The 23,240-nt window shown below is 40.6% G+C and overlaps 1 protein-coding gene across 2 annotated transcripts; it reads left to right on the plus strand.

Annotated features, from left to right (window-relative positions):
- The first annotated feature begins 3,519 nt into the window (after window positions 1–3,519).
- Window positions 3,520–20,572, plus strand: tmem185 (transmembrane protein 185). 2 transcript variants are annotated; one of them, XM_041195898.1, is made up of 7 exons: window positions 3,520–3,641; window positions 8,686–8,862; window positions 11,509–11,716; window positions 12,217–12,300; window positions 13,235–13,411; window positions 14,090–14,213; window positions 16,313–20,572. In XM_041195898.1, exons 1-7 carry the CDS (start codon window positions 3,604–3,606, stop codon window positions 16,555–16,557), a joined length of 1,053 nt encoding a protein of 350 aa, XP_041051832.1. In that variant the 5' UTR covers window positions 3,520–3,603; the 3' UTR covers window positions 16,558–20,572. The 2 variants fall into 2 exon arrangements, with proteins under 2 accessions (XP_041051832.1, XP_041051833.1); XM_041195899.1 differs by lacking the exon at window positions 13,235–13,411.
- Window positions 20,573–23,240: the final 2,668 nt, after the last annotated feature.

Here is a 23,240-nt window from a genome sequence, read left to right on the forward strand (position 1 = left end):
CACCTGCACTACTGTGTACAGTTTTGATCTCCTTATCTAAGAAAGGATATACTTGCCATGGAGGGAGTGTAACGAAGGTTCACCAGACTGATTCTTGGGATGGCAAGATTGTCATATGAGGAGGGATTTGGCTGACTAGGCCTCTATTTGTTGGAGTTTAGAAGAATGAGAGGGGATCTCATTGAAATGTATAAAATTCTGACAGGACTGGATAGACTGGATGCAGGGATAATGTTTCATCTGGCTGGTGGGGGGTCTAGAACAAGAGATCACAATCTCAGGATACGGGGTAAGCCATTTAAGAATGAGATGAGGAGAAACTTCTTCATACAGAGGGGGGTGAACTTAAGGAATTCTCTACCATAGAAGGCTGTGGATGCCGAGTCACTGAATATATTTAAGAAGGAAATAGATAGATTTCTAGACTTTAAAGGTATCAAGGAGTATGGGGAGAGAGCAGGAGTATGGTGTTGAGATAGAGGATCAGCCATGATCATATTGAATGGCAGGGCAGGCTCGAAGGGCCAAATAGCTGCTCCTGCTTCTATTTTTCTATGTTTTTATGTTTCTAATGGAGTTAGTTTGTGGCACTGGCATGGTTCTGCTTGCTAATAGTGCCCTGTAACTCTGTGAGAAGAGATGAGAATTGATTTTTCAAAAAGATACATGGATTGAATGGAGAAGGAAATTATAAGCAATGAGGAATGAGAAGGAGTAGAAGACAGGCACACACGGAAGGCAAGAATGGAAACTGAAGCAGGTAGGTGAGTCGGTGGCAAACATGGAGTTCCCAAGAGATTACTGGGAAATGCAGCTGCCTGAAGACAAAGAGCTCTTACCTGTCGAAAATAGCAATTGGGGCTCCTTCTCTCCATAATGCAAAAAATAGCTTCCTTAGGTGTGAGTGGTCTTCCCATAATCAGAAATTTGACCTTGTGTGCAAAACATCTTGGATAGGGCGAGCAATGAACTGTTGACATACCCACTGCAAATAATATGGGATATTGCTATATACAACTCAATTTCTTGAACTGACAGAAAACACTATTCTAAAAGCTAGCTTCTGTTCATTAAGTAAGATTGAACAGAAAAGTAAAACAGCAAACTTGGATGGATTATGCTGGTTAACTTTACTCTGATTAAACCTTACAGGCATTCTGAAGTCTTAACAGTTCTTCTCTACAACTTTGGTCATACATCCATGCTCCCACCCACATAACTTACTGTGTCTCCAGAATTATTGTCATCTGCAAACTTGGATTGATATATCACCTTTCACAATCTCAGAATGTGCTAAAGCTTTTACAGCCAATGAAGTACTTTTTTTCCAAGTATAGTCACTATTGTAGGAAATGCATCAGCCAATTGCACATAGCAAGCTACCATACAGCAATGTGATAATGACCAGATTGTCTATTTTGTCATGTTGGTTGAGGTATTAATATTGGTCAGGGCACCCTGGAAAGATCCTCTGTTTTTCTTTTCAAATAGTGCTATGAGATCTTTTACATTTACATCATATTGAAAATGTATAATTGTTAACACCCTGTCTGAAAAGACATCATCTCTGACAGTGCAGCACTCCTTCAGTACAGTACAGTCAGTTTAGATTATGCGCTTAAATCTCTGGAATAAGTCTTTGAATTTACTCCATGACTCAGGGGTGAGAGTGCTACCAGCTGAAACAGGCAGAAATATTAGTAAAAGCTTGATTAAGAGATGGGGTTTAAAGAAAGTCTTTGGGGAGAGAAGGGAGGTGGAGGGGTGGAGAGATATATGGAAAGAATTCCAGAGCACGGAACCTAAATGGTTGAATGCACAGCTTTCAACTTGCATTAATTTAGCACTTTTAATGGACTAACTTGTTCCAAGGCATTTTATTGGAGCATTATCAAACAAAATTTGACACCAAATCACATATTAGGACAGGCGATCAAAGAGGTTTTAAAGAAAAAAAAGAAAGACGCATTTTTCACCAGACATCTCAAAGCTTTACAGCTGATGAAGTGCTTTTTGAAATGTAGTCACTTTTGAGATGCAGGAAACACAGGAACCAATTTGCTTCAGCAAACTCACACAAACTGCAATGATTATGACCAGGTAATGTATTTTTTTTGATGTTGATTGAGGGATAAATATTGGCAAAGACACCAGGAATAACTCCTCTGCTCTGCTTCAACATAGTGCCATGGGATCTTAAACATAAACCTGAGCAGGCAGATAGGGCCTCAATTTAACATCTCATACAAAAGTGGCATCTCTAACAGTGCAGTATTGCCTCAGTAGTGCACTGGAGCATCAGCCTTGATTTATGCGTTCAAGCCCGGGAGTGGAACTTGAACCTGGAATGTTGGAATTTGGAGGCTAGAGTGCTACCTACTGAGCCACTGCTGACACCAAAAGAGAGAAGTAGAGATTCAGAGAAGCTATGGAGGGAATTCCAGAGCTTTAGGGCCTGGACACTCGAAGACATGGCTGCCAATGATGGGGGTAATGAAAATCAAGGATCATAAGAATCCAGGATTGAAGGTGTGCAAAGATCCTGGAAGGTTGTAGGGCTGGAAGAGGTCACAGATGAGGAGGAGGGATGCCATGGAGGGTTTTGATTTGACATGCAAATAGGAGTTGACCACAGACTTACAGATAATTTGGCAGATATACATTGTAGAAATAGTGACAAATTTTCACCATATGTAGTTAGTTGTGGAATTTTCTGGTTGGCTGCCTTATGAATCCAGCCTCTTCTGTATCCTTCTCTTCCCACAATTGGCAGGTGCTATTGACTACTCTCTGGCATACCCCTCATAAACAACTTTTATCTCTCTTCCTGTTCCACCCTGAAGAGCTTTTTTAAAATCAAACTCTTTGCAGTGTGCCTTGGGATATTTTTCTATATCAAAAGCTCCATTTACAGATATAGGAACGGGAGAAGGCCATTTAGCCCCATGAGCCTGTCCCCCCATTCAATGAGATCATGGATGTGCTGCGACCTAACTCCATACACCTGCCTTTGTCCCAAGTCCCTTAATACCATTGGTAAACAAAAATCTATCAATCTCAATGTTCAAATTAACAATAATAACATCAACGACCATTTGCAGAAGAGAGTTCCAAACTTCTACCACTCTTGGTGTGAAGTGGTTTTGAGTTTCACTCTTGAAATTATACAAGTTGTTGAGTTATGCAGTGAGCTTGCTGGTGGATTTTTGAAAAACCATCAAGTCATTGCCTTGCCATGCATGTTGCCCGTGGACAAAACATAACCTAGTGTTGAATCATGATTGCATTATGGAATGTGAAATGTTTGATATCTGCAGTGAGTTGGAAAGCCTATCCTGGATTGGCCCTTAAGTCTAATCCTTTGTCTTTTTTTGTGCCAATAGGTTTGTTTTGCGCTCCTGTGATGTGATGGGTTGTGATGCACCCAGGACCAGGACCAGGCGGGGATAGTTTGCTACCTTTCGCACAGAGGGGAGGAGGAGGAGGAGGAGGAGGAGGAGGGGGCGGAGTTATTGATGACACCGTCTCTAGGGAGCAGGAGCCAGGGAGAAGAGAGCAACTGAAGCCGGCTCCACAGCGACCTGTTCGGGGTATTGCAGAGCCATGAATCTCCGAGGGCTCTTCCAGGACTTCAACCCCAGGTAAAAAAAAAAAAAGAAGCCAGGCTTTCATTTCCGTTCAGGGTTGGCAGGGGGGCGGACGAGAGGCCGGTGCCGGGCGGAAGGGAAGGAGTAAGTAAGGTAGGCCGAATGCGCAGCACAGAAGCCTGGGGCTCGGGTTAGTGTAGCTGCCTGGTCTCTGCTGCCAGCCAGCCGGCCGATCCCGCTTGATTTTCTGCTGCCCCAGGCGTTTTTGCGCCGAGGAAGCAGAATTAAGAAGAATCACTGACTGGAGATGCCTAACCGCTTAAGAAAAATAAAAATAAAAGTAAAGCTGCACGGTTTATCCTGGGGTCCCAACTGGTTTCAGCCTAGTTTCTACAGCTGTTTCTGCATCAGGAACCCCCCGCCCCCCCAAGATTGCAACAGCATTCTTTTAAATAATAGCAACTTTATAAAAAAAATGCACATTAATGTTTATTAATCCAATTCATAAAGTGATGATTAGCAAATGCTACTGTTCAATACTAGCTGAGTGATGTGTAAATAAAAATATAAACACTTGCATTTCTATAGCGCCTTTCACGATCACCGGACGCCCCAAAGCACTTTACAGCCATTGAAAAGCTTCTGAATTGCAGTGTCGGAAACGCTGCAGCCAACTTGTGCTCAGCAGGATCCCAGCAACAGCGATGTGATCATGACCAGATAGTCTTTTTCCTTTTGTTGACTGAGGGATAAATATTGGGGACACTGGGGATAACCTGCCTATTATTCAAAATGGTACCATGGGAATTTTTATGTCCACGTGACAGGACAGACAATCCCTCAGTTTAATGTCTCATCCAAAAGTTGGCATCTCTGACAGCGTGGCACTCCCTCTGTGTTGCGCTAGAGTCACATTCTTTATTGTTCTGGTCAAATGCTGGAGTGGGATTTAAACCCTTGCTGGAGGGTCCAAGTTGCCTAAACCTGTAAACTGTCTAGTCTGCCTGACACCGTTCACTGTTGTTTTTGCAACAAATGCACTTGACAATCAAACAAACCAAAAAGACACTGACAAGGCCACATGCTTATTCCCAAATCTCACCAAATTTTGAGTTACTTTGAACTCAGAAGCAAAAGTGCAACCAACTGAGCCAAAACTCAATTCTATGGATTATAATTCATGTGGATTATAATATACGGATTATAATTTCAGGTACCCCAATTAAAACCTGTATGATTTCCTGAGTTCTGAGCCATTTTTCTGGGCGGAGAGTGAGCAGCTGCAACAGGTAGAAGAATACTTACATTGTCAGACTTGTTTTGCCTCCTGCCAGTGGCTCTTTTTCCGATCTCGCCCCTTCAGGCATAAACCTTGCTGGGGTGGTCGGTTTTCTTGGGCAGCAGCAAAGCCTGGATGTTGGGCAGGACTCCACCCTGGGCGTGGTGACCCCTCCCAGCAGCTTGTTGAGCCCCTCGCCATTGCAGATGGCGAGCTGCAGGTGGCGGGGGATGATGCGGGTGGTCTTGTTGCCCCAGGCCGTGTTGCCGGCTAGTTCGATGATCTCGGACGTCAGAGAGCTGAGGGCGGGGGTTCCGGCCCTGATATGCTCAGCATAGTGACCCTTGCACAGCAGCTGGTGGATATGGACGACGGGAAACTGGAGACCAGCTCAGGAGGAGTGAGTCTCAGCCTTGGCGCACCCTTTGCCTCCGGTTTTACCGCGACCAGACGTCTTTCAGGATTAGCTTTCATGGAACTGACACCAGGCGTGATGAAGTGTCCACAGATCCTGCTTGACTTATTGTGTGTTTCTAGCATTTTTTGTTTTTACTTTCAGATTTCCTGCATCCACAGTATTTTACTTGTGTTTGTGTGGAGAGGTATGCACATTGTTATCTCTCGTGCTTCCCAGCATCAGGTCAGAGGGTATATAAGCAGAATAGTTCTGGTGCATCACAGTGTTGTGCAAGTCCCAATAGCCCCAAGTTCCAGAAGAAGGCTTTAGGTGTGCTAGGGAACCTTTTGTCAATTTGGTAGGATTTGGGAATTAAAAATACACATGTATCTTGGTTTGTTTGATTGTTACGTGATTTTACTTCCAAATCATTTTTAAAATTAATGTGCGTCAGTGAACAGTGACAGGCAGATTGGATGGATTACAGGTTTAGATGACTTAGACCCTCCTACAAGAACCGAAGTGTCTTGGGTCTGAAAATAAAGATACTTAAACACTGCGGGCACTCTCTGTCAGGACCTCCCTCCAAAAAGCTAAGATTTTCGATTTCTTGAGAAGAGGTCATGCTGCTGCACTGGCTGTCCTAATATAGTTGGGTATTCTGTGCTAGCAATCTGAGAGCAGTAGCTACAGAGAGTGGCTTGCTGCTGGCAAGACCATTGGTATGTTGCAGGCTGCCTGCTGCTGTGAATTGCACACTGCCACTAAGGGAACTTATAAACATGCACAGAGACTCAGGTTTAGCTGGTTGATGTTAGAATGTTTTGAAAGTGTAACCAAGAGTGACTGCACACCTGAACATGTTTACAAACCTTATACTTATATAAAGTATCCAAGAGATACTGCAGACAATGTTTGCACCTTTTAAACTCAGCCTGATGCCACACTAAAATAATACACAACTGTATGAAGTGTCTTCTCTAAAAGATCTTGCACCTTTACATTGAGACCAAACTCTGGGGATAATTTATCATATCCTGGGTGTTGAGAGATAGTGTCCGAATTTGAGATACCATAAAAATTTTTGGAAATTACAGAAATTGGTGTGTCTGTTCAGATCAAGATCAAAATCAAAATTAAGAGAACCAGTTATAATCTATAATAGGTCCGACTTTATCAGGTTGAAGATTTGTTCCTGTGAGTTTTTGGGGAAATAGTATGAATTATTAGGCAGAGATATAAGTGCTAAGTGGAAGTATTTATCAATGGCTGTTGTCTTCTTTGTCTTCTGGTAGTTACTGATGCTGCTCTTAAATCTTCCTGCAGTTCAAGTTTTGAGATCAGTCATTAGTTGAAGCAGATGCATGTATGTTCTGAGAAAAGCATGCAGGAAATACCAGAAATGCGCAACATATAATTTGCTTATTATATTGACTGTTATGGATAAAGGTTTATATAGCCAGAGGGTGCTGTGGCTTAAGCATCATTGATGATGAAGACAAATAGATCCCTGGGGGTTGGAAAGACCAGATGGTTCAATTAAAATGACCTCCTTCCTTAATGCCCGAGGAGGAAATGGTGCACTTCATGTGCGTTGCTTCAGTCATACAGATTGCAGTGAAATCTATGGATATGGATATATATCTTCCTTCAAAAAGTGTTCATCAAAATTTCCTAATTGTTAGAAGTTACTTCTGCCACTTGCCTCTGATAATGTTATGACCACAGCCGATGTTTATTGCTGCACAAACCAAATTCCAGAGGAAAACTTGGCTTATGGGTCATGCCTTTTTTTTAAAATTCTGAAAACAAGTAGAAAATGTACTAATCTCAGCAGCAAGAAGTCCAGTAACACTTTTGGGATTTTAAAAATTAAGAGTAAAGTTTTATTAGTAAGAGTAAAAGAAAACTTAAGCACACAAGATTACAGTTGCACGGTTAAAATTAGTCTAACAAAACATTCCCTCAAAAGACTTCCCTACTTGGTCAGACCCACAAGTAAACACCTTCTAGGCAATACACCCTTATAGACGTTTAACTATAAAAATCCAGTAATATTACCCAAGGCAAACTGCTGTGGCTTTAATAAAGGCATACCACATGAACACTTAAACTCTCTCCCACTCTGCTGTGGAAATCCAAAACTTCAGAAGACACTTGCTTATTGCAGCCCAAGACTTTCCTGGCTTGACAGGCTGGCTGCTTCAAACTACACCTTTCCCAGCCTAGAGCTGTTTCTAGGAAGTCGTCCTCACACAGCCAACAACCCACAGCTAAAGCCTACAGTTTTCCACTGTATCTCCAAAATACCCTTCTCCCCCCCCCCCCCCCCTTTCATCTCAGGTTCCATTGTTCTCACATCTCTCTGAAATTCAAATCCTACCAAATATAAAAACTTTCATGTTTTTACTTTGTCTCTGCTTTCGGGTCAGTAAAATGTAATGTGCCCTCTTTTGTTTACCAATGGAACTCCTGCAAGATTCCAACATGTTTCTTGTCACCTCTGACTTCCCTTTGATATTCGAACAAACTCTCAACTTAATTAAAAATTCAAATGTTAGATCCAACCTATTCACTTGTATCTCAAACCTAATGCCTCTATCCTTTCATATTTTAAACCCCTAGGCAACTTGTCTTCTAGTAACCTTCCCCAGCTTAATTAAATCATTTACACGCATGCACACACATACACAGACATGCAGCTGCCTTCACAGAATAACACAGTATTCCCCAAAAATATTTTTAAAAAAAATCTGTTCTCACAATAGTCATTGCCAAGTATTATGTTACAAGGGCAATGAGAAGAATCATGGGCATTTAACTTCTGTATATATATGCTAAGAATAAACAGAAGGATGTTGTTCCTATTTGTGCAGCCTCATGCTATTGAACTTGAGTAGAAACAACCTTCCCACCTGATGTGAAATTAACACCTGGTGTGAAATGAACCAAAGGAACCTCACTTCAGTTCAGTGAATGCCAAGGCTGTACTCATGAAGCCTTTATGAAGGCTGCTTAATGATCTGAGGAAGTTGTTGATATTTTACCCACCAGTGACAAAATCAGAAGCCATCCATTTACATTGACTCTTGTTATATAAAAAAATTATGTGGCATTTTACAGCACAGAAACAGGTAATTTGGCCCAACTGGTCCATGGAGCTGTTTATGTGGCACGCAAACTTCCTCCCTGCTGCATCTAACCCTATCTGTATATCCTATAAGCAGAAGTGTCTGTTTGAGAGTTTCATTCTTATTATTCTTCTTATTCACCTTTATTAAACAGCATGTGAAACTGTCATTCATTATGCAATGCATATTTACTAACTGGCAGGTGAGTTAGAATTCTACAGTGCATTTCTTTTGTGTCTTCTAAATCTGTAACGACAGCTGTCTTGTTCCCTCTCTCTTTCTCTGTTGCAGCAAGTTCCTGATATATGCCTGCCTGCTACTGTTCTCTGTTTTGCTTTCACTCCGCTTGGATGGGATTATCCAGTGGAGTTATTGGGCCGTCTTTACGCCTGTCTGGCTGTGGAAACTCATGGTGATCATAGGAGCCTCAGTGGGAACTGGAGTGTGGGCACGGAATCCACAGTACAGGTGAGGAGTGACTGCAAGTATGATGCTTCTACTGATGGTGGGTATATTGATAATGCCACCCAGAATTCACCAAGGCAGCTTGAAGGTTTAATTTGATAAATGCCTAGGAGGGGATCATTCAGTAGAGAGTATAGCCTCCAGCCAGCTTTGATTTATGTTATTGAGTTTATCATCATAGAAAGCAATGATGGTGAAATGCCATCACATTTCAGGGGCCAAAGAACTGAGTTTAACTTTGCTGCTCTGGATGAAATCCTGTTAACAGGCTTTAGCCAGCAGATGTTTGTTTTTTATAATATGAATGGAAAACGGAAAATTCTGGAAATATTCAGCAGGTCTGGGAGCATCTATTGAGAGAAACTAATAGTTTTAATGTGTCAGGTCAATGACTTTTCATCAGAACTCCCTCCACAGATGCTGCCACACCTGTTGTGTATTTCCAGCAATTCCTGTTTTTATTTCGGATTTCTAGCATCCAGAGAATTTTGCCTTTGCATTGTTGTTTGATTTTTGTCTTTCTGATTTCATGTTTCAGCTAAGAGAGAAATGGGACCATTTTATTCTTGCTTTACTCTCCCAGTGTAAGCATTGAGTTGTTTGGGTCCTGCAGAACATGGACAGGTGCAGAATAAGGCTCCTTTTGCTCTGGTTCAGCACAGTGCTTTAGGCAATGTTGCATCAGGATGAGCCTTCCTATTTTCTGCAGAAACTATCTTGTGGTCACAGAAGGTTTGTGCCAAAATGTGGGCAGATTTGTGTTATTTAGTGTGGGCTTTCTAGGAATTCTGTGCGGATTATCTCGAAACTCCTCACTTGGGATCTTAATATCTGTCAGAAAGAAGAGACGTCTCATTAGTCTTCATTGGATTTGAACTCCTTGACTCCTAGAAATGATAGAGCTGTGTGCTTAAAAACAAAAAACTGCGGATGCTGGAAATCCAAAACAAAAACAGAATTACGTGGAAAAACTCAGCAGGTCTGGCAGCATCGGCGGAGAAGAAAAGAGTTGACGTTTCGAATCCTCATGACCCTTCAACAGAACTCTGTTGAAGGGTCATGAGGACTCGAAACGTCAACTCTTTTCTTCTCCGCCGATGCTGCCAGACCTGCTGAGTTTTTCCAGGTAATTCTGTTTTTGTTTTAGAGCTGTGTGCTTATCCACTGGACCCTGTGCACCACATTATTCCTCGTCCCTAATTGTGGATTCATACAATCTTACAGCACAACAGAGGCCATTCGACCCTTTGCGCTTGTGCTGGTTCTTTGAAAAAAAATCCAACTATTTCACTCACTTGGACTTTCCCTGCAATCCTGAAGACTTAATGGTTGGTACCATTTGCCTTTTGATATAGAGTCATTGGAGTGAAAATTGTGGTGGAAAGAAAAAGGGAAGACATGAGAAACATTGACAATTTTATGTAAACAGGCTATACTTAATTCAAAGTCACTGAATTCATTCTTTGATCATTTTTGAGCAATATATTCATGATTTGCTGTTTATTATTGATGCAAATATCACCTGCTTTTGCACGTGTGCATGGGTATACACACACACACACACACACACACACACACACACACACACACTTCCCCTCCCTACCTGCGTGTTAGTCCATTATACTACAGAGCTCATGAGTTTATTGGTTTTGTAGTATCTGTGCACATTATTAGGGCTGATGGCACATGCTCAGTGAAACTGGCTTTCCCCCTAGATCTGATTTCCAATATGCTAGATAATTAATTTTGGTTTCTCCTGTCAGAAAATCGGGATGTATTTAAAACACTGAAATTTTCTTATGATTGCCAGCAAGTGTGACCATTCATAAAAGATGCCACTACTCCCTGTTTATCTACCTCTCCTCCCTCTGGCCTCTCTAAGATTGAGCAGCAAGCGACAGTCAGGGAATCATTTTGCTTCAGACTGTCATTGGTGCACTCAACATTCTGATCTACTTCCTCATTGCACCTACTTCTCAGGGCATAAGATGCTGTAAGATCAAACCCTAAGCCTGTGGAGCAAAATATTGTTGAAAAGATTTCAAACCCAGAAAAGCCAACTCTGTGGCCATATTTAATAATGAAAAAAGATAAACTAATTGACTGATTAACCAACTATACATGTCCTGCTACATCTTGGAAGTAGTTTTTCTTCCAAGCTGTCACTATTATGGTTGAAGTATGTTGAATATTTAATCTTTTGGTATACACTGGAAGTTCTACAACACAATAACAGAAGTAATTTGATACTTAGTTATCGCCTGGATTCAAAATTCAAAACATTCTATTGTGGCATAATGTGAAGGTTAATTAAATTTTGTTTGGTAATAGTCTTGAGAAGCACCGGGGCCGCTTTTATATCCTTAATGCTGCTATATAAATACAGGTTATTATTAATTGTAGAATGATACAGCACAGAAAGAAGACATTTCGTCCACCATGCCTATGTCAGCTTTTTACAAGGGCTATCCAATTAGTCCCATTTCTCTGCTTTTAAAGTTTAAAAAAACAGTGATGCCCCAAATTCTTATTTAATCTCTATTAATTTGATTACATTAATAAGTTTACTGAAAGGTTCACCTTGTGTGAAAGTGAAAATGCTTCCTAATTTATTCTTTGTTCTTGGTGTTTATTTCTATTTTAATACAGGGCTGAGGGAGAAACCTGTGTGGAATTTAAAGCAATGCTTATAGCTGTGGGAATCCACCTATTATTGTTGATGTTTGAAGTTCTGGTGTGCGACCGGATTGAGCGAGGTACCCACTTCTGGCTGCTTGTCTTCATGCCGCTGTTCTTTGTGTCTCCAGTGTCGGTAGCTGCTTGTGTGTGGGGATTTCGACATGATAGGTCTTTGGAGGTAGGATGTACCTGCTTACAGATTTTTTTCACTCGTGTTAATTCTTTATTTGATGTGATAGCTCCTTAAAGTCTACCACCTTGATCAAGCTTTAGGTGATCTGTCCTGATATCTCCTTATGTGGCTCGGTGTCAAATTATTGTTTGATAATCGTTCCTGTAAAGCACCTTGGAATGTTTCCCTATGTTAAAGGTGCTATATAAATGCAAGTCATTGTTGTTAAAATATGCTACACAGACTACTGCATTGTGCTTTGCTGCAGAATGCTCATATAAAAATATGGTTTGATCAGAATAACTTTCACACTCTAAGCTGATCAGTGGAGTTAGAACCTTTTTTGGCTGTCTAGCATGATGGATTAAATTTTAAGTTTTATCGCATTACTGATATTACAGATAAATTGTTTCGTATGCACTTTTAACCATATTAAAATGTTTTATGAACACTTGAGTAATATTTTTGTTACATTTCCTTTTTTTCCTTTTTACTCTGGTTACCAGTTAGAAATCCTGTGTTCTGTGAACATTCTTCAGTTCATATTCATTGCACTAAGACTGGATGAAATCATCAAGTGGCCTTGGCTGGTAATTTTTCTTTTATTGATTGCTTTGCATTTCTTTTGTGTGGGAATCAAGAACAAGGAGGCATAATCTAGGCTAAGCTGAGGGAGATCAGGAAGGACTTTTTCAACGCAAAGAAATAGAATTTTGGAACTTTAAACCCCACCCCCCCTAAAGGCTGTCGATGCAGGGGGACAATTAAGGACTTTCAAACCTGTGATCAGTAGATTTTTTATTGGGTAAATATCATGAGATTTGGACCTAAGGCAGGCAAATGAAATTGAGGTAAAAATCAGCAATGATCTAATTAAAATGTGGAGCAGACATGAGGGACTGAATGGTCTCCTTCTGTGCTTGTGTTACCTTCCTGTTTTAAAGATATTCTAATCCCTTTTAATGGTCAAAATTGAATCTGACTGCAGCTTCCCTTCCACAGTCCATTACTCGTATTGAATACTTGTGTTTCTTAACATGGACATGACCTGCCTGTTGAAACATTTCCGATGAGTACGATTTGAGCTAAATATAGGTACAGCTGGCTGTACATATATTCAGCACACACTCCATTCACTGGCATAGGAACTCTTGTTAATAAGCTGCTTCAGGAGGCCTACATCGCTTAACATTATATGTTAGGTTTGGAAAGTTTTATTCTGCTGGCTGCAAAAAGCTATACAGATAAATTGGTTAGCTGTTTATGGGGAAGCAAATACCCATGCACAATCTGTAATAAGCAGCTTACAAGGCCCATGAAGCAAGTTAGCTGATTGTGATGTTCTGTGCATGGGATTGTAATATGAGTTGCTGTTGTTATGTCTGCAAAGTTGTTAACAGGCGTAGAATAACCAAACATCACAGGTAGCACAAATTGCTGCAGTGAGAACATGTGTAAATGCAGGAAAACTAGTTTTGAAGCCAATATAATTTCTTCAGCCAGACATTGCTGATTTTTTTGTAGGTGGTCTGTGTTCCTTTGTGGATCCTGATGTCGTTTCTCTGCCTAGTAGTGCTCTACTACATTGTGTGGTCAGTACTTTTCTTGCGGTCTATGGATGTGATAGCTGAACAAAGACGGACTCACGTTACAATGGCTATCAGTTGGATGACCATTGTTGTTCCGCTTTTGACCTTTGAGGTATGCAACTTGGTTTTGGTAATGGGGTCATTGCGTTCTTCAATTACTAAAGCGTCACTGCTTTTACAGTGATCAATTGATCTGATTTTCATTGCTGAAGACATATTGATGCTTAGTGGACAGTTTCATTCATTGAGGGAATTTTCAGGGTTAAGTTTCACTTTGCCAGTTTACTTGATTAATCCAGCACAAAAACGGTTTGACAAGTATTGTGTTTTCGCTAGTGATGCTTAAAAGCGAAATGGTCAGTAGAAATCTGGAAGCTGCAGTGACAAGGCACTTGAATCATGAAACCTCAGTTTAGCTGTCTTCCTCCCATATATCTTAGCTGAGCTTGGCCATATGATCTTCCATCCACCCACCCCAGATCTCTGTTGTCATTTTGTAGGCATGCACAAAACTGCCTGTATGTCCTTTTGACTGTTGCTCTTAATATCCCAATGGGCATTCTTTCCTCAAGCAATCTGGCTAATTTATATTCTAGGAGAAGTTCAGCTGTCAGTTGATACTTGAATTTGAAAGTGTTTTTCACTGTCAGGCATTTGATGAGCTTGCAAACCCAGACTTTCCAAATCATACTGCTGAGATAGTACACTTACATGTGTGATTGCTGTTTGCCCCGTATGGGGTGTACAGCCTCTCCCTACAAGCACTCATGATTTTTCTTTTTCTCCCCAGATTCTTTTGGTTCATAAACTGGATGGTCACAATAATTTTTCATATATTCCTATTTTCATCCCTCTTTGGCTTTCTCTGATAACATTAATGGCAACAACCTTTGGACAGAAAGGAGGTAATCACTGTAAGTATCTGTGTGTTAGAATTTTACTTTCGCCCATCATTTTGATGTATATTGTCACAATAGGAAGTGCAGTGGCTCATTACTGTAATGAGACCTGAATGTTCATTTCTTATGGATTGTAAATTTTTGCCAATGGTGATAGCTATATCCAGATTAAATATTGTTTTGGACTAGCAATATTCATTGCACTTTATTATGACAGCTCACAACACTTCTCCTCCAGTGATTAATGTCATACAGAACATCTTGGTTTGAGAGCTTGTTATTAAAAAACACAAGTATAGCTTCAATTTTATTAATATTGTTGCTTTTTGCTCCCCTATCCATAACCTCCGAATTAGCTCCTATTGAGTGATTAGAGCCAGCTGAGATAACTTTTCCATTGGTAGCTGGTCCTGTTCTGAGTATTTTACATGTTAGAGTTTCACTTGGTTCTATCAATGATATGACCTGGTTGGTTGTTAACACCCTTGCAGTTGGATTGACTGAAAGGTAGAACACTGGTTTTACACTCTGCTGGTATTACCTCATTGAGTTCAACAGAGAGCGGCTGGGGGTGTGAAACCAGTATTACACTGTCAGTTTCCCTTGAGTGGGTTAGGTTGAAATTTGTCCCCAGTGATTTTAAACTCCAAAAAAAAAATACATTTGGGGGAGAGGGGGAAGTGAGGTTAGAATTGGTAGAATAATTTTACTTGTTTCCTAACAAATACAGCCAATAGAGTCTAAAAATATATAAATGGAATAGATACGGGATGTAAGGGTGAGTAAAGTTGAATTTGTTTTTGATATGGACTGAGTTTTTTATTTTTGTAGTTCGGTGTTGATGTAGTACCAAAATTACTTTTGGTAGCTTTTATTACTGACAATGTCATTGATTGTTCCAGCATTGCCATGTCCAAGTTGAAAATTTCCAAAGATTGTTCCCATAAATTTGATTCCCGTTTGGGGGGTTATGTAGGTAGACTGAACACAGACTGTGTTATAGCTCATGATGAGGGGAAGGCTTGGTAGGATTTGGGAGAAAAGACTGGTCCAGATCTTCCGGTCTCCAGATTGTTGGAGATCAGAAGTACACCCCCCTCCCCTGCACCTAAGATGTGCTTTGGGAGCCTGCGGAAGGCCCAACACAGTGACCCTGTGGGAATTGCCCAAGAAGTTTGAACTTCCAGTGGGCAATTTCCCTGCTACCTGGATCTTCTGAAAAAGTCTCCAACTCTGAATTAGAGTTGGAGACTTAGGACAGTTCCGACTTACTTACCTGGATAGTTACCCAGAAAATGTTAGACAAAGAAATCCTAGTCTAACCCCTGGGTAACGATACAGCTGACACCCCAACTCTCCCCCCCAACCCAACCTATTTAGCCCTCACCATCTGACCAGACCTGACTAGCCTCCGACCTGACTACCTCCCAACCCACCTACACACTTACCCAGCTGCCACCCTACCCATTACCTCATCTGCCTACTCGCTTACACACCTGCACCCTCACCCATTCACTCGCATGTTCACTCATGCACTCACTGACACACACACAAGCTTGGGGAACTTGAAACGCTTACTAGAATATGGCAGCTAGTGCTGTGAAAAGGGAGCGTGTTTCCTGCACAGATTCTGTTTGGTGAGAGAATTCCTGCACTGAGGGAGTTCTGCAGGATCCTCCATTGGAAGTCGGAACCTTTTCAATGTGTGTAGGTAAGTGGGTAGTTTTCTATCTGATCAGAGTTGGACACGGGTTCCGACTCTGATTGGAAACTTTGGGCCATTGTTTCAACTGTTCAAGTCAGGAATGAGCCCTTTTCTTCCAAGCAGAATGCCACTTTGTTTATATACTGACTCTGCCGAATTCTGATGAAACCACGTTGGACATGGGCTGGGGTTCAGAACCTTAATTGTGAGTCCAGAATTCATCGTTGAATTGTTGCCATTTGACACTCAAAAAACTCAACATTTTCTACTCTTAAAAAATGTTTGTACTCCAAACCTAAGTCAACTGCATTAATGTAATCGAATTGACTCTTATTAGAGCTGCCAGCTATCCAGTATTGAGAAGGACCGTTGAAATTTCTCACGACTGCTAATTTTGTTATTTTTGTAGGGTGGTTCGGAATCCGTAAAGACTTCTGTCAGTTCCTTCTGGAGATTTTTCCTTTCTTGCGGGAATATGGAAACATTTCATATGAACTTCACCATGATGACAGTGAAGACTCTGAGGAGATGCCTGTACCAGAGCCTGCAAAGATAGCCCCAATATTCCATAAAAAGACTGGAGTAGTGATCACCCAGAGTCCTGGGAAATATTTTGTCCCTCCTCAAAAGCTCAACATTGACATGCCTGATTAAGATAGATTGGAGAGGTTAATGAACTTGGGAATTAAATAGTACTGTCTGGCAATGGTACACTTATGTTGTACATGCACTAGCTCTTGTATAAATTGGACTCAATCTGGCACACGGAACTTTGCTGCCAAATGTGTAAAATTGAATCCATCAAGTCAGATTCTGTTTTCTGTGGGCATTTTTTTGTTAAAGGGGAACAGAACTGCTGTGCCCACAGCTTTCACTAAGACTACACCGAGCATGGTATTTTATTCCCATGTTGACAATATGCTGTCATTGAAACAATGTGTTGAAAGCAATGTACTACGGATGCTAGAGATCTGAAATAAAAACACAAAATGCTGGAAAATCTCAGCAGGGGTCTGGCAACATCTATAGAGAGAGAAACAGAATTAATGTTTTGAGTTCGTATGATCCACGGACTCCAAACATTAACCCTGTTTCTCTCTCCACAGATGCTGCCAGACCTGCTGAGCTTTTCCAGCATTTTCTGTTTTTATTTGAAACAGTGTGCTGAGTTCACCTTTTAATATAATCTACTTCCAAGTTTTGCATATAAAAATTGAATGATTCAGTAATCTGAGTTATGATATAAATAAAATTGCAAATTGGGAATGTAATGTTAAAAGAAATTTGAATGAATTGACAATTCGAATTAAGGGGAGTAGGCTGTATTTAAGTGCTGCTTTACGTGCAGCATAATGATTGAAAGGTCAGTACAGTGAGGGGGGAAAAGCTCAAATTACATAACCAGTCTACTGCAGTGACAATTGGGAGCAACGGTTATGATTTTTCAGACCAGAGGAACTGGAAATATTCCTCCATCCTCCTTCCCCCAGGTGATTATGTCAGTTTACTATAAATAGACAATTGGAGGCAAACCTCTATATCCTTTATTTACCATCAGATAATCCATGCAGTCACTTTACAGCTTCAGTTGAAGTTCTGTTTCAATTGCTGTACTTATACAGATCTAGGACAAAAACTCTAAGACAGTGATTCGTATTAAATACAGAAGCAGCTTTTTTTCTCTTTAATTTTGGTTTGGCGTGATCCTCTTCACTGTACTGGCTCCTTACAGAAAACATATTTGGGTCTATTCGTAACAGCCTTACAGCTGTTTGAATACTTCCCCTCCACAGAAGGGAAGTCATTCAAATATTATAGATCTGGACTCAGCAATTTAACAGAGACCTTCAAGTACTTGGATTTCTACATGTTTGCAACCACCCATGTGTACAATAACCTCCCTCAATAGAATTTTAACGAGAATCTTCCTGGAAGAGGATTAAGAATGCTTCTTGTGTATCTAGGGAGAAGAATATATTTGCTCCATGTGCCCGATGCATTGCATTGTTCTTGGTCTTATTCCTAACAAAGACATGGAGTGCAATAATACATGTTGTGTAGAAAGTAAATGTAACTTTTTAATGCATGAACAGAAATTTGAACAACTATTTTGTTGTGTAGCATATTAAAATGCATTATCTAATGCCATTGGCTGTTCAGCCAGTTTAACCCCAGTGAAAAGCATATCATGTTTTTGGAATAGCCTAAATACCTGTTAAGTTAACACCTGCCCTTGTCAAAGGACGTTTGGCTCTGGTTCGGTGTTGGATGCAACGTAAGAGACTGTTGTAATATTATCAATGCCTACAATGCTCTCTCCTAGTTCTAATGGGTATGTGTTCTTTGAATGGAGACCGAAGCATCTGCTTGCTTAGATCTGTAAACAGAAAGTGATTGGGTTTATGGCTGTTTTAAAATATCATAAGTGAAGATATTATTATGGGATTTGAGATATTTACATGTGCTCTGATTGTTAAGGGTAGGTAAGAATGTATTGTTGCTCATTGAGCTTTATGGAAATGGTACGGTATTAGTGATGCTACAGATGGAGCAAAGTGATGAGTCTCTTTAGCAATGCATCAAAGGTCAAGAATCAGTTTAAAAGCACCTGTTCTTGTAATTTTATATGTCTGCATTATATGAAATTTGTGTATTGTATTTTAAGATCATAAGAAATAGGAGCAGGAATTGGCTATACGGCTCCTCGAGCCTGCTCTGCCTTTCAATAAGATCATGCCAGTTTTTTGCTGCTTTTATTTCACACCTTACAACTGAGGTTCATAAAATGGCCCAATTTCCTGTTTAAATACTGAAGTTAACTGTTTTACATCATTGTTAACTAACCTTGAGAGCGACTGACTCAGTAGTGTTGATCTTGGTCCAAGACACAAGTTAACTTTGCAAAACATTTGCCCTATCAATTTTATGATCCTACTAAAAAATTCTGTTGTGAATGGAAAAGTTAAATTCCATATAATGTAGATAATGCCCTTTAAAGTGATTTGTGCCCTGTTTCCTTAAGCTTGCAGCTGCAATCTCTAAAGCCATTTTCTTGAACTGTTTAAAGCTGTGCAGCGATTTTAAGGAAAACTATATTTAATTTGTATCAACCCAATCTGGTTAAATTTTAAATGAGTATCTAACTACATTGTCTACTATCTAAGCATCTAACTACTAACTGATGCTCCTTCCTAACCAAACCATGAGATTATCACAAAAGTGAAACACTTCAGATGCTGAAGATGTGAAATAAAAACAAAATGCTGAAATTATGTGGCAGGTCAGGCAACATCTATAGAGAGAGAAACAAAGTTAATGTTTCAGGTCTGTGACCTTTCGCAGATGCTGGCTGACCTCCATGAGATTATCAGTTGACTGACTGACTTGAACTTAGGAAGTTGATTTGGCATTTAGAGTGACCACAAGAAAAGTGATACTACAGCTGTGGCAACACTATAGTAGTGTTCACTGTAGTTTTTTATCATAAAACTTCTGGTTTCAAAGCTGGTTCTGAGTGCATATCAAAGCATAAATTTGGAGATCCCTGTTTGTGTTTCTCATCTATAACATTTCATCACTAAAAGCTACTTTAATTGGGCTATTGGGATCCCAAAGTCTCTCCCTTCATGTTTTCCCTTCTGGTTTATTGTTTCATGGGTGTGTGCAGGCATTACTGCTGATGTTACACCATATAAATACCATTGGGGTCATACTCGGCTGCATGGTAGCCTAATGGACTTTTGCCCATCTGTTGTAGAATGTGCCTGATCTTCAACTTACTGATTTCAATGGGATGATAAAGTGAGTAGCTACCACCATTGCTGCGGGGAGACATGCTCCATCAAGTTACTGCCCAGGCTTTGGAGTTGAAAATTATCCCTGTATGTTTTGAACAGTGATTGTCAATCACTGAAAGAAATGTTTATCATTTTATGGCATTGTGAAATGATTGTTTCTGTACACAAGTTTCAAGTGACTTGAGCTTTGGGATGCCACCTCATGTAGCAATGTTGTCCAACTATTCTTTCAGTTTGTTATCTGCCCTAAATTAGCCAATTTTGTGGGTAGTGTTTCACACTGGGATATTGCTGCTGTTATATTGAAGCTTCACTTTTCTTGTGAATTTAACTTACCATTTTAAATTACTGTTGTGTCATTTGACAAGCCCACTATATCCAGATTAGCTGTCCTGGAGCACCATAAAAAAATTAACACGTATGATTGCAAGGATCCCAAATAATTGGTCATCCTTGTAATAAATTGTGTTACTAAATTAATTTCATGAATGTCCTATATATTATTTTTACCAAAACTTAAACTGCTGCAGAGGGAGAGAGAGAAGGGGGATGGGTCTTGTACTTTTTATATTAAGTGGTTATATAAACGGGTATGATGTGTTAAGTATTTCAAACCGAAAGATTTCTAAGCCTTTAGCAGTGCAGATTTGTGTGTTGATCAAAGAGGAGAGAGAGAGCAAAATAGGAACACTCAGCAGGCCTGAGAGGAAGAAGTGCAATCATTTTATGTAGAATAGCAAATGTGTATTGTTGGACCAAACAGTGATTGTCCTTTTGTGTTTTGTTTTCTTTTGTGTAATAATATTTGTGTAATATCTGTAAATGTGTATTGTGTACATGCTGCTTTTTGTTCAGTAAATCAAATAACTAAATGTTTTTGAATTCTGTTCTTTATTAAAAGCCATCTCTGCACATACATTGGCTCTGATTTTGGCCTTAACGGTACATCAGATGGGTGGAACAATTGCAGTGCATGCCCCATATCGGTGAGAATACTGATCCATTGTGATCAACTCAGGCAGTTGCTAAACTTCCCACATGATCCATCCACTGACTGGCAGCTTGTTTCTTTTGAGAGAGTGGAAAATAGAGCAGGGCAGCCACCGAGCACAGGTCTGCAGTAATACAATAAGAGAGGGGGATGGATAGATCTGGTTTACAAGAAGTACCAGCATAACTTAAGGGACTGAGGACTTCGGCATGGAGGGCAATTCGGGTAATCATGAATGCTCAAAACTTCAAAATTACTAAGTAATCCAGACCTGCTACCAGTGATCTTTTTAACTTAGATTGGTTTAGGCTGCTTCCTGTATTGTACCACCCATGAATGGGTTTTCCACTGAGCAGGCACAAAGTGGCAGCAAGACAAGAGTTGAGTCCCCTTTGATGTTCCAATTGCTAACAGCTATCTTTTAAATTGGGTTATATGCAAACTGGCTGAGAATTGTATCAGACTTGCAGTAGGAATTATTAGATGAGAAGGGATCAAGGTCCATCTAGTCAGAGCTTCTACCATTCTGGTATTTGCCTGCTATAACAATAGTGAAGTTGTTGATTAAGCATAGTAATCAATCTCAATCAATTAGTCCATGACAGACCCATACATGACATGAGGACAACCCCAGTGATGGAGAACTTTGGGAACCATAGGCTCAATAGTCACCTGGCATGCTACATTCACTACATTTCATGCCTCAAATTACTCATATAATGTATCCCAGCATGTTATTTTCTGAAAGAAATTTATCTAATATACATTATGATGAATCAGTAGTTCTTATCATGTCCACTTTTTTTTTAATTCGGCAAGATCTGCAACAGTGCAGGGCTCCTCTAGCGATAGGCATTGCAGGAGATGTTGCATAGTGTGTGGCTCAGTTCCACATTCACAAGTTGTCGGGCTGGTTGTATATCCACATTTGCTTAGTGATACTTTGAATGACCTACACCAGTCCTAAGTCTGTTAAGGCACTTCCAGGTTGCCCAGTTGCAATTAGCTCCTGGGGGAAGGCTTTGATCTGGTAGAATTTTCATCGCTGAGGGTTGTTCGAGACTGGAGAGCCGGTCTTTCCACAAGGCGATGCGGGCTTCAGATGGGGTTGATTGTAATGGAACAACATTGTTCATGAAGCTCTTCCTTGACTTTAGGCGGCTGGGTGTAGGTGTATGACCATGTAGAGGGTGCCTCTCATCTGATGTTTGACGGAGTCACTCTTTCTTGCTGGCTACCATTCTTCTTATATCAGGGGGAGCGATGCCCGCCAGGATATATAGGCTGTTGGTGTTTGTTGGTTAATAAGTGATAAGTTGGCAGCTTGCGTGCAGAACGGCATCCATCTTCTTAGCACAAGTAGATCTTTCCCATGCAGGGCAGGCGTATTTGGCAGTGGAATAGCAAAGAGCAAGTGCGCTGGTTCACAATGTTTTCGAGCTTGCTCCCCATTTTGTGTTAGTGAGCTTATTCAGGATGTTGTTTCGTGCACTCACTTTTGCCTTTGTCTTTTCGATGTGGTTCTTGAAGGTGAGGCATCTGTCAAGGGTGACTCCTAAGTAGATAGGGTGCCCGCAATGCATCAGTGTTGCTCCACACCAGGTTACTTTAAGCTAGCATTTGGCTTCACGGTTTCTGAGGTGGAATGCACAAACTTATGTCTTTGATGGGTTTGCGCGAAGGTGGTTTTCTTCATAGCAGGATGTAAGTCCCTCCAAGGCCTCAGAAAGCATTTTCTCCACGGTGTTAAAATCAGTGCTTTGGGCAGTGACACATAAGTCATCAGCAGATATAAAACGGCGTGTCATTCCTGTAGATGTTGTCCAGCAGCGGTGCAAGCATGCTTCCCTGAAGAAGACCATTCTTCTGAATACACCACCTGCTGCGCTTCCCACCCAGTTCAACATAGAACCGGCAATTCTGAAGCATGCTTTCTAACAGCTCTGTTAAGTGAATATCTTTTTTCATCTCTAGGATCTTGCTGATGAGACGTCTATGGTTCACTGTATCGTATGCTGCTGACAGGTCTACAAAAACAGCACCTGTTACCATCCCTTGCTGAAAACCATCTTCGATATGTTGTGTGAGCTTGAGCAGTTGGCTTGTTGCTGATTTGCCGGGGCAGAAACCTGCTTGCTCTGGAATGATCTTCTCATCTACAGTTGGTGCTATCCTATTGAGTATCAGGTGTTCAAACAGCTTATTGGTGTGGCAAAGCAGTGAAATTGGCTGAAAACTCTTAGGATCTGAGGGCTCTTTTCCGGGCTTTAATAGTGCTATTACATGTGCCTTCTGTCAAATATTAAGTAGCTTGTGTGTTGCCAGACAGTGGTTGAACAATTGTAGGAGCCATTTCTTTGCTTGCTGTCCAAAATGCTTTATCTGCTCCATTGCTATGTTGTCAAGACCAATTGCTTTCCTGTATTTTAGAATAGTTATACCAGTTTCCAGCTCTTCCATGGTGAATGGTTCAGTGAAGCCAGGATCATCGCTGTACTTCTTCCTATCTAGTTGTGCTCTTGGTTGTTTCTTGTTGATTTTTCCATTTT

Source organism: Carcharodon carcharias, chromosome 9 (genome assembly GCF_017639515.1).
Source record: "Carcharodon carcharias isolate sCarCar2 chromosome 9, sCarCar2.pri, whole genome shotgun sequence".
NCBI lineage: Eukaryota > Metazoa > Chordata > Chondrichthyes > Lamniformes > Lamnidae > Carcharodon > Carcharodon carcharias.